General features: G+C 51.2%; 2 protein-coding genes across 2 annotated transcripts; one reads left to right on the top strand and one right to left on the bottom strand.

The window, feature by feature from the left end:
* Window positions 1–552: 552 nt before the first annotated feature.
* APOA4 (apolipoprotein A4) lies at window positions 553–2,634 on the bottom strand (the record flags this gene model as incomplete). The annotated part of the gene is made up of 3 exons (XM_080930610.1): window positions 553–1,540; window positions 2,199–2,325; window positions 2,586–2,634. The coding sequence occupies 3 exons, from the start codon at window positions 2,632–2,634 to the stop codon at window positions 553–555; spliced, it is 1,164 nt and encodes a 387-aa protein (XP_080786736.1).
* A 5,716-nt stretch (window positions 2,635–8,350) lies between these two features.
* APOC3 (apolipoprotein C3) lies at window positions 8,351–10,293 on the top strand (the record flags this gene model as incomplete). The annotated part of the gene is given in 5 exon segments (XM_080930592.1): window positions 8,351–8,379; window positions 8,381–8,446; window positions 8,882–8,949; window positions 9,064–9,175; window positions 10,173–10,293. Coding segments are annotated over 5 exon segments (396 nt in total).
* Between the last annotated feature and the right edge of the window lie 3,060 nt (window positions 10,294–13,353).

Below are 13,353 nucleotides of genomic sequence, written 5' to 3'. Positions count from 1 at the left end.
AGGGTGTTTAGCTGTTTGCTGACTAAAAGCTATAAGTGGACCGTGTGTTTTGTTTTCTGATAGTACACCAACCTCTGACCCCCCCCCCCAGCAGGTTCATTGGCTGCCCCACCCACATGTCCCCCAGTCCATGCCAGAGGCTGCTCAGCTTTGCCAAGCATTAATTTCCTCCCCTCTTCAGACAAGCCCCCAAGGAATCACTCAGCAACCAACGGGACTAATTTCTCAGTTGCTTTATTGAGTAGCGAGAGGAGGCATTGTCACCCACAGGACATGTGTCCTCAAGTGGGTACAAGAAGTGCTTGGGGACAGACTGGCAGACAGGTGGTGGGGCAGGGCAGGTGTCTGCTGCCATGATGGTCTGGACAGACTGGCAGACAGGTGGTGGAGCAGGGCAGGTGTCTGCTGCCGTGATGGTCTGGACAGACTGGCAGACAGGTGGTGGGGCAGGGCAGGTGTCTGCTGCTGTGATGGTCTGGACAGACTGGCAGACAGGTGGTGGAGCAGGGCAGGTGTCTGCTGCTGTGATGGGCTGAGGGCACCAGGGACAGCTCAGCTCTCCAGAGGTTTGGGCTGCACCTGCTCCTGGACCTGCTCCGGGAGGGGGAGGGCTGGGGGCTGCTCTGGGTTCCCCTTTTTTTCCAGGGTGCTCATAAAGGAGCTGACCTTTTCCCTCAGGCTCTTCTCCAGGAAGCTCAAGTGGCTTTCCACGTTCCCCGAATCGGAGCCCAGCTGTTGCCTGAACTGTTCCATCTGCTGCACCAGAGCCTTGTTGAACTTCTCCCCCAGAGGCTCCACGGTGCGCCGGAACTCCTCCACCTGCTGGTCCAGCTGCCTGTTCAGGTCTTCCAGAGACTTCTGTAGGCCTTCCGTGTTGCCTTTGAGCTTGTTTTGCACATCTTCCACCATAGGGGCCAGATTCTTCTGGAGCTGGTCGATATGTGTGGAGACCTTGGTCTGGAGCTCCTCGGCATTCTTCTTCATCTGGAAGGCCAGGCCCTCCATCTGATGGTTGAGTTTCTCCTGCACACCCACTGCAAGAGGGGCCAGGCTGCTGCGCAGATCCTCCAGGCTCTGGTCGATCGTGGCCTTCAGCTCGTTGGCACGGGGGGTTAGGTGCCCCTTGAGCTCTTCGACATTCCTGTTAAACTTGTCCTTCAACTCGTTGGCAAAGGGTGTCATGGAAGCCTGCAGGTTGTCCACGTTCTCCTGTACCGTGGTCTGCATGCGCTGAATGTAGGGAGTCAGCTGGAGCTTCAGTTCCTGGGTCTGTGTGGCGAGCTGAGACTGCAGGTCCGTGGCAAAGGGCCTCAGGTGCTCCTGCAACTTCTGCATGTTTTCTCCGAATGTCTGGCTTACTTTGTTGGCATGGGGCATCATGCGAGCACGTAGGTCCTCCAGCTCTTTCTGGATCTCTTCCTTCACCCTCTCTGTTTCCTTGGTTAGACGCCCACTCAGTTGTACGGCAAAGGGCACCAGCTTGTTGTTCAGGTCATCGGCATATGCATTCATGTTCCCAAGTTTGTCCTGGAAGAGGGTACTTCAGGGAAAGGATGGAGAGAAGGAAGCATCATTAGATACACTTGTAGAACACTCAGCTCTGTACACCTGCCTAGGTCAGGAGTGTGTCGACGGGAACAGAGACCTCCATCTTGTCCCTTTACCCCTCCCCCCCCATGGGTCATGCTTTCAGGAAATCTCCTAGGATTAGTTTGACTTTGGAATTTGATCTTCTGCTGAGCCTCTCTGCATCCTTATCTGCCCACCATGTGACTTGAGAAGTTTGCTTTCCTTTCCTGTGGATAAAGAATGGGGCTGGACTTTGACATCCCTCCTAGCCCAGGGTCACATTGTGCAACGCATGTCTTCCAGTGGCACAGCATCTGATGTCCTTGCATGTGCTCAGTAGGTCCCCCAGACATACCAGCCTCCCTTTCCCCGGTTGCACAGGTACCTCATGTCCTTACGGGACATGTCTCTCTCCTCTTGCTACCAAGGGTTTGTGATGGGATTTGGCTATTTACCAAACTCTAACACATGCAGATAGGAAGGCACTATAGGGATGGATCCGTAGATCCAACTTCCCTGTGTACAGGACAGGTAAGACTCCTCTAGTGAGGACAGGAAGACTCCAAGGGCCGGCCAGTGTCCCATCTCTGTGGTCAGCTATGGGCTTCAAGAAGGCTGATCCCACTTACTTGAGCTGCTGAGTGACATCTGTCTTCTGAAATTGTTCCATTGCCTCCTTAGCATTGTTGCTTAGCTGGGTGAAAACCCCCCATATCACATTGGCCACCTGGTCCGAAGTGACCTCAGCCTGGGTGCCTGGGCAGAGAGCAGAAGGCAAGTAATTTATGAGGATGCATGTCTCTCCTGGCCCCGATCATGTTGGAGTTGGGATAGTACAACCCATTTCCCCATCCCTGGGATAACTCGGGGAACACTGGTGCCAGGGAGAACAAAGTCCTGTTCTCCTATGAGCTGCTGGACAAACAAAGCCACTCTGAGCTGTCCACCAGTTCTAGAGCTGGCTTTTCTTGCTGCCTCTCATGCCCTACAACTGCTGGAGAACAGTGTCTACTCACCAGTGATGGCCACTAGGGCCAGGGTCAGCACCGCAGCCTTCAGGAACATCCTGGGCTCCTCACTGGACCGCGCCAATCTCAGCTACACCGGAGTCAGAAGAAATGCTTCACCTGTGTCCGCTGTGACGACTGCCTGCAGACAAGGCCAGCCGCTCATTTAAAGCCCCCTCAGCCTTCTCTCCCCGCCTCCTTCCCAGTGTGACTCCACGTTGGAAGGTGACACACTCCCAGGAGGCCTCTTGGACTTTAGTGACCCTAAGACGACGTGGAAGCTGACAGCACACAGGCAGTAGCAGGAAGCATTCTTATTGAGTTAGCTTCACCCCGTACAAGAGGCAAGGGAAGGCTAGCCAGAAACTTCAGGAAGAACCAGTCTGAGAGTCTAGGGGAGTTCCTGAGCAGAACTGAGGCCCCATGGGCCCTGTTGGCAGCTCTGGGTCTGTGCCAGTCTGGGAGAACAAGGTCCAGGTCTTCTCTTTCCACTGCAATGAGGCAACCCCGACTCTGACAGCTGCCACCAAGCCAAACTCTGTCTTAGAACATCAGCTGCAGAGACTGAACCAGGCCCAGAGAAGGCATGGGGGTGCAAGCAGGCAGTGAACATCAACTTAGGTGTCTGTGACATCCTTGGTCAGGAGAGGATCAGCACCCAGGATCAAAGGAGTTAATCATAAATGTGCTCTGTGTCTCATGACTGTCAAGCTGGGTCACCTTTGTCTGGTTATCTGAAGCCCCAAGTTTCTGCTTTGAACAATGTTACATTAAATTACGTGGTATTTGTGAAATGGGTGCAGGGAGCTTCGCCCAGAGGAAGGGTTCAAATTATTGACAGTGCTTTTCTGAGTGCGGCAGAGCTCGGAAGGTAGGAGAGAACTGGATCCTCTCTTGACAGTGGCAGAGGGAGAGCCACCCTTTCCCTCAGAGGGTCACCAAGTGGGCTAGAGGCAACAGTGAGAGAGTGGGGATGGCTAAGGCTTGTTTGCTGCCCCCACTGTTCCCAACCATAGGCAAGAGCCATGCAGAATGACCCCCCCCCCCACAGAAGGTGACAGACACTGCTGTGGAAAGTGAGTTTTTTAATCTCCGACTAAGACTCTGAATGTGTCCACACATACAGTTGCAGACGATATCCACAGGGAAGGTGCCAGGCTGTGGTCTGTGTGGAGCCTCAGTGGACCACACCAAGGACTAGATGATGACGCCCATCATACTGTCCCATTGACTGCTGACCACAAGACAGCATTGGGGAAATTAGAGCCATTAGAACAGACCACGACTGTGCCCAGCCTGACTTGCTGTGTTGCCGTCCACTTTTTCAAAAACGTGTCCAGGTTGGCTTGTCTCATGGCACTGAAGATGGCTGAATATCTGCTCTCCTCTGCTGGATCCTATACACTGCAATGCTTCCCACACCTCGAAAGCTTCCTCCGGGCCAGGAGCTCACTCCTTCCTAGAGCAGCCATGATTAGTGAGTTAAAAACAAACAAACAAAACAAAACAAACAAACAAACAAAAAACCCCCAAAAAACCAAAAACCGTGAGCCAGGTGTGGAGGTGCATACCTTTAATCCCAGCACTCAGGAGGTGGGGGCCAGTGGATCTTTGTAAGCTCAAAAATAGCTTAGTCTACAAAGTGAGTTCCAGGAAGCTAGGGCTACACAGAGAAACCCTGTCTCAAAGATGATGATGATGATGACAACGACGATGACAACAACAACAACAATAATAATCTTATTTATTTACTAATATTTGGTGGGGGTGAGTATGCTTGCATCACAACACATGAATAGAGGTCAGATGAGAACTAGACAGGCCTGTTCTCTCTTCCTACCGTATGGTTTCCAGGGTATTAAACTGATGTCATCAGGTGATTTTGTGTACTGAGTCATCTTTTTGGTCTTTCAGTGTTTTCTGAGTTCAGGCTCTGGAGTGGACTCCCTGTGTTTGCCTCTGGATTCCACACAGTACGTGCTGTGTGGTCTTGGACGAGTCTCGGGGTGTGAAGATTCTGTGACATAATCCGGCTCCCCATAGGTCCTTGTTGGCTATTGGCTATGCTTTGCCTCTAAAAAGTTTGTCTCTGTACCATTGACTCATCGGCCCTCATCTTGCTTTGTCTAATCAGGCCTGGTCCAGCCTGTGCTGGGCCCAAAGGTCAGAACCAATGTGGGATGAGTCACGTAGGACACCTCAGCTTCAGCTCCACCTCCTGGACCTGCAGGCCGAGTACCAGGTGCCACCAACGTGGGACAGGTCCAGAGGAACTTACTTGCCCATTCGTACCCTCTCTGAGAAGACCTATGTTACCTAAGTTTGTTCAAGAGTGGTTGCCAGAGATGGACTATCAGATACACATAGATATCTGAGTTGTCTGTGGGCACAGAACTTGGCTCTGAGACGGGAGCATCATGCATACGTGTATGCCCAGAACTCATGAATGCACTAGCCCCTGCAGGGAGGTTGTATTGCCTCCTGGCATGTCATAAATTGGCATATTGACTTCTCCAAGACTGGGACATACTTCCTATGCATCTGCTGGTGATTTGCATGGGGGGTGAGGCAAAATGAGAACTCCATGTCTCAGCTTCTGGGGAAAAGAACCTTATAGCCGGCCTCTGGCATAGAGGATAAAGTGGTCTTGGCACTCAAGTTTCTGTCTGACTCAGTCTTCTTGTCTGTACTCATACAGAGCTCATAGCCAGTAAGACTGATGGCTGTGCCTTATCTATTTGCTCTTACAAGACCAGAATAGAGCCACAGGACCCTCATCCACTCAACCTGCTCTTAGCCAAACAGAAGCAGGCTGGCAGTCCACTCCTGGGGGCCGTTCTCAGCCCAAACATTCAAGACATCTTCCACACCTGTTAACTGTCGACTTGACAGGATCTTGAATCACCTGAGAGAGGGGTCTGTGGCTGAAGAATCCCAGACTATGCAGAATGAAGAAAGCAAGCCAAGCTGAGCTGAGAGCCAGCATCTCGTGGCTCTTGGCTTTTGGTTGTGGGTATGATGTGTCAAACTGCTGCACACTCTCACCACCATGACTCTCCACGTGTGAGCCAGGATAACCCCATCTTTGTTTTCATCAGGATAGTGTATCATAGCAACAGGAAAAGAGATTATGACACTCCCCCACTGCTGCTCCCTCCCTTCCATGGGACTGGGTCTGTAAGTCAAGAACACTCTTTTCCCAAGAGGACCCTAGGCCGGAAAGTCACCAAGAGGTCTCCTAAGGGCCAAGCCGTATGGCTGAGAGGGCACAAGTGTTTTAGAAGGAACTAAGTTTCAGGGTTCAGGTCCCAAGTATCACCTGCATGCCAGCTACCATGTGGGGTTCATACACCTAAGTTCTCTGTGCCCTTATATCATATGGCTGGGTCTCTACATCTTTTGATGGTTTTTCAGTGACCATGTTCTATACAGGGGACATGACAGGCTTCCCAGACCCTACCGACCAATGGAAAATGACCCAGTCAGCCTGTTACATCATTCTTGGGGTCAAGGACTTGATACCACACCCCAGATTGGAATCTGATCCCTATTGTGCCCTTTGCCTAGGGACAAGAAACAGGCTGAGAGGAAAAGAGCAAAGCAGCTCCCTCTGTCGCACTCGGTACCCAGTCCAGGTGTCACCTTCACTCTCTTTCAGCTTTGCCAAGGACTTTTCTCAGAGGATGCTTAGATATAAATGGGTGCCTAGGACCAGCCCAGGTGCGGGGACTCAGCTTTTTCATTGCTGGGTGGTATGTGTTGAGCAGGCCTCTACTCTACTGGGCCTTTGATTTTTAGTCATAAAATGGAGTTAGAATTGCCTTACCTTACGTAGTTCAGACAACTTACGTTTTAACAGAAAACAAACTCTGTTTTGTTTTGTTCTGAGGCAAAGCCACATTATGCAGCCCAGGCTGTCCTCCAACACAGTTTTCCTGAGCACTGGACTCATACGCAAACACCACTACGCTGCTCCAGGCAACAGTCTACGTCAAAGGATGGCTTTCTGAGAGATGCGTTTCAAGGCTCATCCAAAGACAGAGATAAGAGTTCAGAGAGGAAAGCCGCGTGTTCCTTTCTCGGGCTGAGATTTCATTCTGAGAGGTTGCTGCCTACAGCCAGCCCTCTTTCTGCATGAAAACCTTCTGCTGTCTCTGGCTGGGTTGTCAGCGTTTGAGAGGCAGGGAAACTGAGTCCTTCCCTGGGCCAGCTGCTGTGTGTTTCTCCACACTCTGGGAAATTAGTGTCCCGTCCCGTTAACTTCCGACCACAGACCCTATGAGTCAGAGTCACAGGCATCAGTTGCTTATGTGTTTATGTGCAGATGCGTAGGCATGTGTCACATGCATACCTGTGGAGGCCAGAGGTCAGTGTCTGGTATCACTGAGGTTTCAGGGCTGTTCACCTTGCTTTATGAGACAGAGTCTCTCAGTGATATCTGGAGCTCACTGAAGAGGCTAGGCTGGCTGGCCATCCTCTCCTGACCCGTTACCCATCTCCCTGTCTCCAGTGCTGGGACTGCAAGTGAACACTACCGCACAGATGCTGTACGTGGGTATCGGGGATGGAACTGTGGTCTTCCTACTTATAAAACAAGCATCTTGCCCAACTGGCCTATTTCCCCAGTCCTGAAGGTAGCATTTAAACCTAGGATTTTGCCAGGTAGGATTTTGCTCATGCCTACAATCCTAGCACTCAGGAGAAAGAGGCAGGCAGATTTCTGAGTTCAAAGCCAGCCTCGTCTACAGAGCAAGTTCCAGGACAGCCAGGGCTACGCAGAGAAACACTGTCTCAGAAAACAAAGCAAAAAAACGAAAAGAAGCAAAACCGAAACTTAAAACCAACAACCAACCAACCAAAAAAAAAAAAAAAAAAAAAAAAAAAAAACCCTAGGATTTCTTGGCTCCAAAGTCTGAATCCAAAAGATGATGTCCTCTGATGTTGCCTATCTAGGCTGTGGGTCTCAGGGGACACCCTAGTTGACACAGAGTACCTTCTTCATCCTCACCTTCTTTGTGAATGGCCTCTCTGTACCTTGCTGCTTGCACGTTCTTGCAGCCAGGACAGTTAGGTAGGGGTCAGATATCCTCCAGCCGAGGGCCCTGCTTCTATCTCAGTCCAGAGGGCAAGAGGAGGCCTGTGCAGGAGGGAGGGAGAGGCAAGGCCTTGGGTTTCGTGTGAACTTTGTCCTTCTCTCACTAATTCTTGCCTAGCTTCAGCAGAGGGGAGTGGAGGGCGAGGGTGGGGGCGGGTGGGGGAATGTGGTTCTGCCACCTCCCACCCCACTTCTGTCATAGCTTCATGGCTGCACCAAGACCTCCTGTCCCATTCTACTGTAAGGCTTCCATGTGACTTCCATGAAGGAGCCTGTCACCGGCTCCAGGCTGTTGTCTGGGCTTTGGTGAGGGAGATGGGTCTGGAAAGTCAAGTGTGAAGGGCTAAAGTGGGCCTGAGGTCCAAGGCTTGTTTGTCCCCTGAGGCTCTTCCTGTCTTACCCGTCTCATCTAGGGGAGCCAGTAGCTGATCCCTTGGCTGTGGAGGTGGACTTGAATAGTGTAGGCAAACCCAGAGGGATTTCTCAACTCCTCTGGCAGCTGGCTACATGGCCTTCCTGCCTCAGGCTCTGGTCTGGACTGCTCAGCAGGTGACCTTTGACCAGCTCACTGGGCCTTCTGTGCCCGCTGTCCCATCCTGGAGCCAATATAAAACAGGTCAGAAGCCTCCCCACTTGCCTGCTCAGTTGTATCCCTAGAAGCAGCTAGCTACTCCAGGTAATGCCCCTGGGGAGGAGAAGAAGGGAGGGAGGAGACAGAGCTGGAGGAAGCTCTTGCCACCCAGCCAGCTAGCCTACAGAAGGCTTGGGATCCATGGCCTCTACCCTTGGGTTCCTCATGGGTGGAGGAGGGCTAGAAGTTGAGGAAAGGGGGGCCATTGGGCCAAAAGCCTTGCACGGGGTAGTGGCAGAGCTGACTGGTACTGGGTCTTTGTTTGGCTCGCATCTGAGCTATTAGAAGCTTTTGGCATCCATGCCTACCCCAGACCGAAAACCTTGAGGCCTAGAGAGGAAAAGAAAGCTGTTGTTTCTCAGCATGTCAGGGCAGAGAATGGGTATATGTCCCGCTCTGCAGAGGATTCCCATACTCCACCTTCCACCCCACTTGGGGGCCTAGGTCTTCTAGAGTTCTCCATCCGAGAGACAACATCAGTAGGAGAAAGGCTTGGGATTCATGACCCAGGGGCCATGGTGTTCTCCAGCCAAGGTGGGGCTGATCCACAACATCCTCTCACAAAATGGTCTCCTGCAGGTGCATAGGTGCCATGCAGCCCCGAATGCTCCTCATCGTGGCCTTCTTGGTTCTCCTGGCCTCTGCCCGTAAGCTGGTGGGAGTGGGGGTGGAGTTTCTATGGGAGCTGCTTTGGGGACCCTGATAAGTGATGGTTAGGCAGGAGCTAAGGGCTGGCATGGCTCACCTCTGCTCTCTTGCAGGAGCTGATGAGGCAGAGGGATCCTCTCTGCTGGGCTACATGGAACAAGCGTCTAAGAAGGTTCAGGATGCATTAAGCAGCGTGCAGGAGTCTGACATAGCTGTGGTGGCCAGGTATGCACACTGAGCTGCTTTCCTGGGTCCTCTCTTCTCCTGCCCTGGTGTTGAGATCCTGGCACAGAGACCGTGGTCCACCAAGTTTACCAGGGCCTGGGGCCTGTCTGAGCCTCTGGTCCCTCATGGGGCCCTTGCTGGGTACTGTGACTAAGATGACAGGCAGGGCAAGCAGCCTTCCCCAATCTCTGCTTCTCCTCAGAGCAGCCTGAGGAACATTCAGCCTCCCTGCAGGTTTTCTTCTCTGAGCACTGGGTCTAGGACATGCTTTGGGGAGGCCTACCTGCTCTGGTTTCATGCAGGGGGGAGGGATGGGAAGTGAGGAGTAAGGTGAGGGTTGAGGGTTAGCAGTTGTGTGTGTGTGTGGGTGTGTGTGTGTGGGTCTGCCCTGTTTCCATCCCTGGGCTCAATCTGAGTTGGGCATTTTGCCTATTATGAAACATCACCCCCCTGGCCAATGGCTTTAGCTGACATTTGATCATTACCTATGTAGCAAAAGATGTTGACAAACAATCGCTGTCCCCAGAACAGGCTGTGGAGAGGGCATTATCTACCCAGTTTTGCAGATGATAGTTAAGTAACCTGGCCTAGATCACACAGCTTAGAAGCTTTCCAGTAATGTTTCAAATGAGAGGCTGGCCTCCCTCTGCCCTGCCCACTTAGGGATCTGGCACTTCAAGAGCACTATTTGTACAAACTACAAAGGCAGGCCAACCTTAGTATCTACTTTGGTGCCTCAGGTCTGAAAGGAGATTGGATGGGAGGCAATGAAGGTCTAATCCAACCTTGATGAAGGTGGGGTTTCTTAGAGTGCTCCTTTATCATCTCTTCTGCCCTGGGAGGTAGCTGCTTGTGATTCTGGGGTGGTGCTAAGTAAGGCAGTGCTGGTGGCTTAGGGAGCCCGTGGAACCCTGGGTGCACTCCTGGATCTAGCTGCCCACAGGAGATCCTTTTGGCACACACCTCTATGGACACCTCTTATTGCTTTAACCCCCAGGGGCTGGATGGACAATCGCTTCAGATCTCTGAAAGGCTACTGGAGCACATTTACTGACAAGTTCACTGGCCTCTGGGATCCGATCCCTGAGGTCCAACCAACTCCCACTATTGAGTATTGAGTCGTGAGACCTCTGTGTTCCAGATGTACCTGTTCATCTATCCTGCTGCCCCCCCCCCATCCTGCTAGGTGGCCCCTGAAAGTTGCTTTTAGGGGAAGGAATATTCTCATGTCTTCATTCCCCCCCACCCCCGCCACTTCACCTAAACATGCTGTTCCTAATAAAGCTGGATAAGAAGCTGCCATGAGTGGGTGTCCCATTTGTCTTGATGTCTGAACCTGAGAATGAGCCAGGCCCGTTGAATGGGTGGACCTGGGGCTATAGGTCATCCATCTCTCTTGTGGTCTCTGGAGTATTTCTTCCTTTGTAAGTAGGACTAACTCTGCCTCCATGCTTGACTTGATGGATTTATGAAAGATCCAATCACGTTACAGACTTGCAATGTGATAAACCTGTCAAGTGTGGGACAAAGTGGACATGTGACTGGAGTGTGGCATCTGTCTAACTAGTACTTTTATGTCCAGGCTTAAGGTCAGAATTGATCACCAAACCCATGCAGCGGGTTTGCCTGGCCCAGGCTGCTTGGCCCCTTTTAACATGCCAGAAGGAAGGAGGCAAGCTGGGAGGGTTGTTGGATAAGTTTCAACCCCACTGCACTGTAACTACCTCCACTTCTTATGAATAAAGCGGGTATGATCTGCTCCTCCACTGTAGATTTGTTATGAAAAATGAAATGGGAGCGTCTAAAAGCATAAGGCCCCGATCTGCACACCTCTTGTAGACAGTCCTCATTGTGATAGCTAAACTCGGTGACCTCTTAGACTGGACTGGATATCCAGTGTCCTCAGAATCCTGAAAGGGCTGTTTACTATGTTCCTACCACCCCTAAACACTCACTTCGAAGAGACCCAGTGTCGAAAAACAGGTCTTGCACATTACAGAATAAAAGGCCAATGTTCAGAGCGCTGCTGGCTGCCCTGTATCGAGAGCAAGCACGCTGCAGGGCCAGTTGTCCACTTTCCACTTTGCTGGCGTGGGAAAAGCTTCTGCCAGGTGCTGGGGGCTCCTTCCCAGACAGCATTGGTACAACCAGCAGGCTGGACTGTGTTTTCTCTGGAAATCCAACAGGGGTTTCTCGTGCTGTCCTCCAAGAGCCGGAAGTCTCAGTGTCCGCACCTGGAAACCTTCCTACCCAAACTTGGCTTAATGTCTGCTGTAGCTCCCCATGACTGTGGGTTTAAAAACACAGCCCGTCATCCAGGGGCTCATGAAGATACACGGGAATGGAGAAAGACTCTCCAGACAGATGAAGACCACCTGTCTACCAACACAGGCATGAGGAGGGTCTAGAGGGGAGAAAGGCTGTTGGTGTGGGAATCTGTCAGCATGCATCCTCATGCTTGTGAACATGAATGCTTGGTTACACTTAAAAAGATATTTTTAAAAGTAATTGTGGGTTCCCACAACAGGCTAGTAGTCTAAATAATAAACAGTCTGGGCTTGGCCTACGGCTCAGGTCCTGGGCTTGCCTAGCACACCCAGAGCTCTGGGCTGGAATTTCAGCACTGAGTAACAGTGGTGGATCATCCTTGTAACCCCCAGAACGTGGGAGATGGAGGCAGAAAGATCAGAGATCATCTGAGTCTCTCAGCCTGGGCTACTGAGACACTGTCTCCAAATAAAATGAATAATTAAGTAAATAAACAAGGACTGGCAAGGTGGCTTAGCTAGCAGAGGCTCTCCTACACTAATCCAGGCCACCCGAGTTTGATCTCTGGGACCCACATGGTGGTAAAAGAGAACAGAGACCTGCAAATTGTCCTCCGATCTCCACACATGTTCTGTGGCATATGAAAACACACACAGACACACACAGACACACACTCATACACCACAAATATAAATATGGGTAATTTAAATATTTAAATTTTTATTAGACTTCTTTAGTGTGTGTGTGTGTGTGTGTGTGTGTGTGTGTGTGTTCTAAGAACTTAGCTCAGGTCCTTGGGTTTCCGCAAGTGTCTCTATCTGATGAACCAACCAACCACCTTACCAGCCCAATGTAATAAAAGTTTTAAAAAATATTTATTTATTTATTTTATGTATGTGAGTACACTGTCTCTTCAGACAGCATCAGATCCCATTACAGATGGTTGTGAGCCACCATGTGGTTGCTGGGAATTGAACTCAGGACCTCTGGAAGAGGAGTCCATGCTCTCAACTGCTGAGCCATCTCCAGCCCGCCGGCCCCGCCCCTCCCCTTTTTAAAGGAACAGCACATCTTGACCTGCCTTTCCTGCAGTGACTAACTTTGGACCTCTCGGCTCGGCTTCCCCAGCTGATGTGGACTTAAAGTCTGTCCTTCAGGATTTAGCGATGGATATGAAGGCCTCTCTAACAAATGTGTGGTGATCAGCATCACGAAATGGTTCTTTTGTTTGTTCGGTTTTTGTACCCAGCTGCAGTCCTGAGATTTTCACAGCCGGCCGGTTTCCGAATGAGGAAACTTCTGTACCGGAGGGAAAATTAAAAGGGAATTGTTTGCTGTGAGGTATGGGGTGGGTGACTGAGAACAGGTTAAGCTCCAGGCATTTCATTAGCATTAGCACCTACCAATAATTCATGTCTCTAATGGCTTCTAGAAGAATCCTGGCTCTAGAGAGTGGAAGAAGCTCCCATCCTCTACCACATGAACTCCTTCCAGCCGGAACCTCTACCACCACGTGGACTCCCCGCTCCCCCAAACCCTACTAGCACACACACACACACACACACACACACACACACACACACACACACACACAACAAAAAAACCACTCCTCTCCAAGCCAGTCCTTCCCAGTCACTCCCAACCTGAGCCTCTGTGGGGCCCCTTTGGGGCTCCTTGTTGCTTTGCCTGGCCATCCATTTCCCTCTGAGCCTTCTTAGGAAGGGATTCTGTCTATACACTAAACCAGCCGGTTGCTCAGCTCCAGTGAGCCTGAAGATCTGAGTCCCGTGCAAAAAAGAATTCTCAGTGCAGCAGCATGTTCCCACGTCCCTTGATGTCTCCTTAGCGCCCTCCCTGTGTCACCCAAAGAAAGAAGCCATGCCACTTTGGAAAGGTTTATTGTAAGAAAG

This window comes from Micromys minutus (genome assembly GCF_963924665.1).
Source record: "Micromys minutus genome assembly, chromosome: 16".
Lineage (NCBI taxonomy): Eukaryota > Metazoa > Chordata > Mammalia > Rodentia > Muridae > Micromys > Micromys minutus.
The sequence above is the reverse complement of the archived record's forward strand: the minus strand, read 5'-3'. Positions and strand labels throughout refer to the sequence as shown.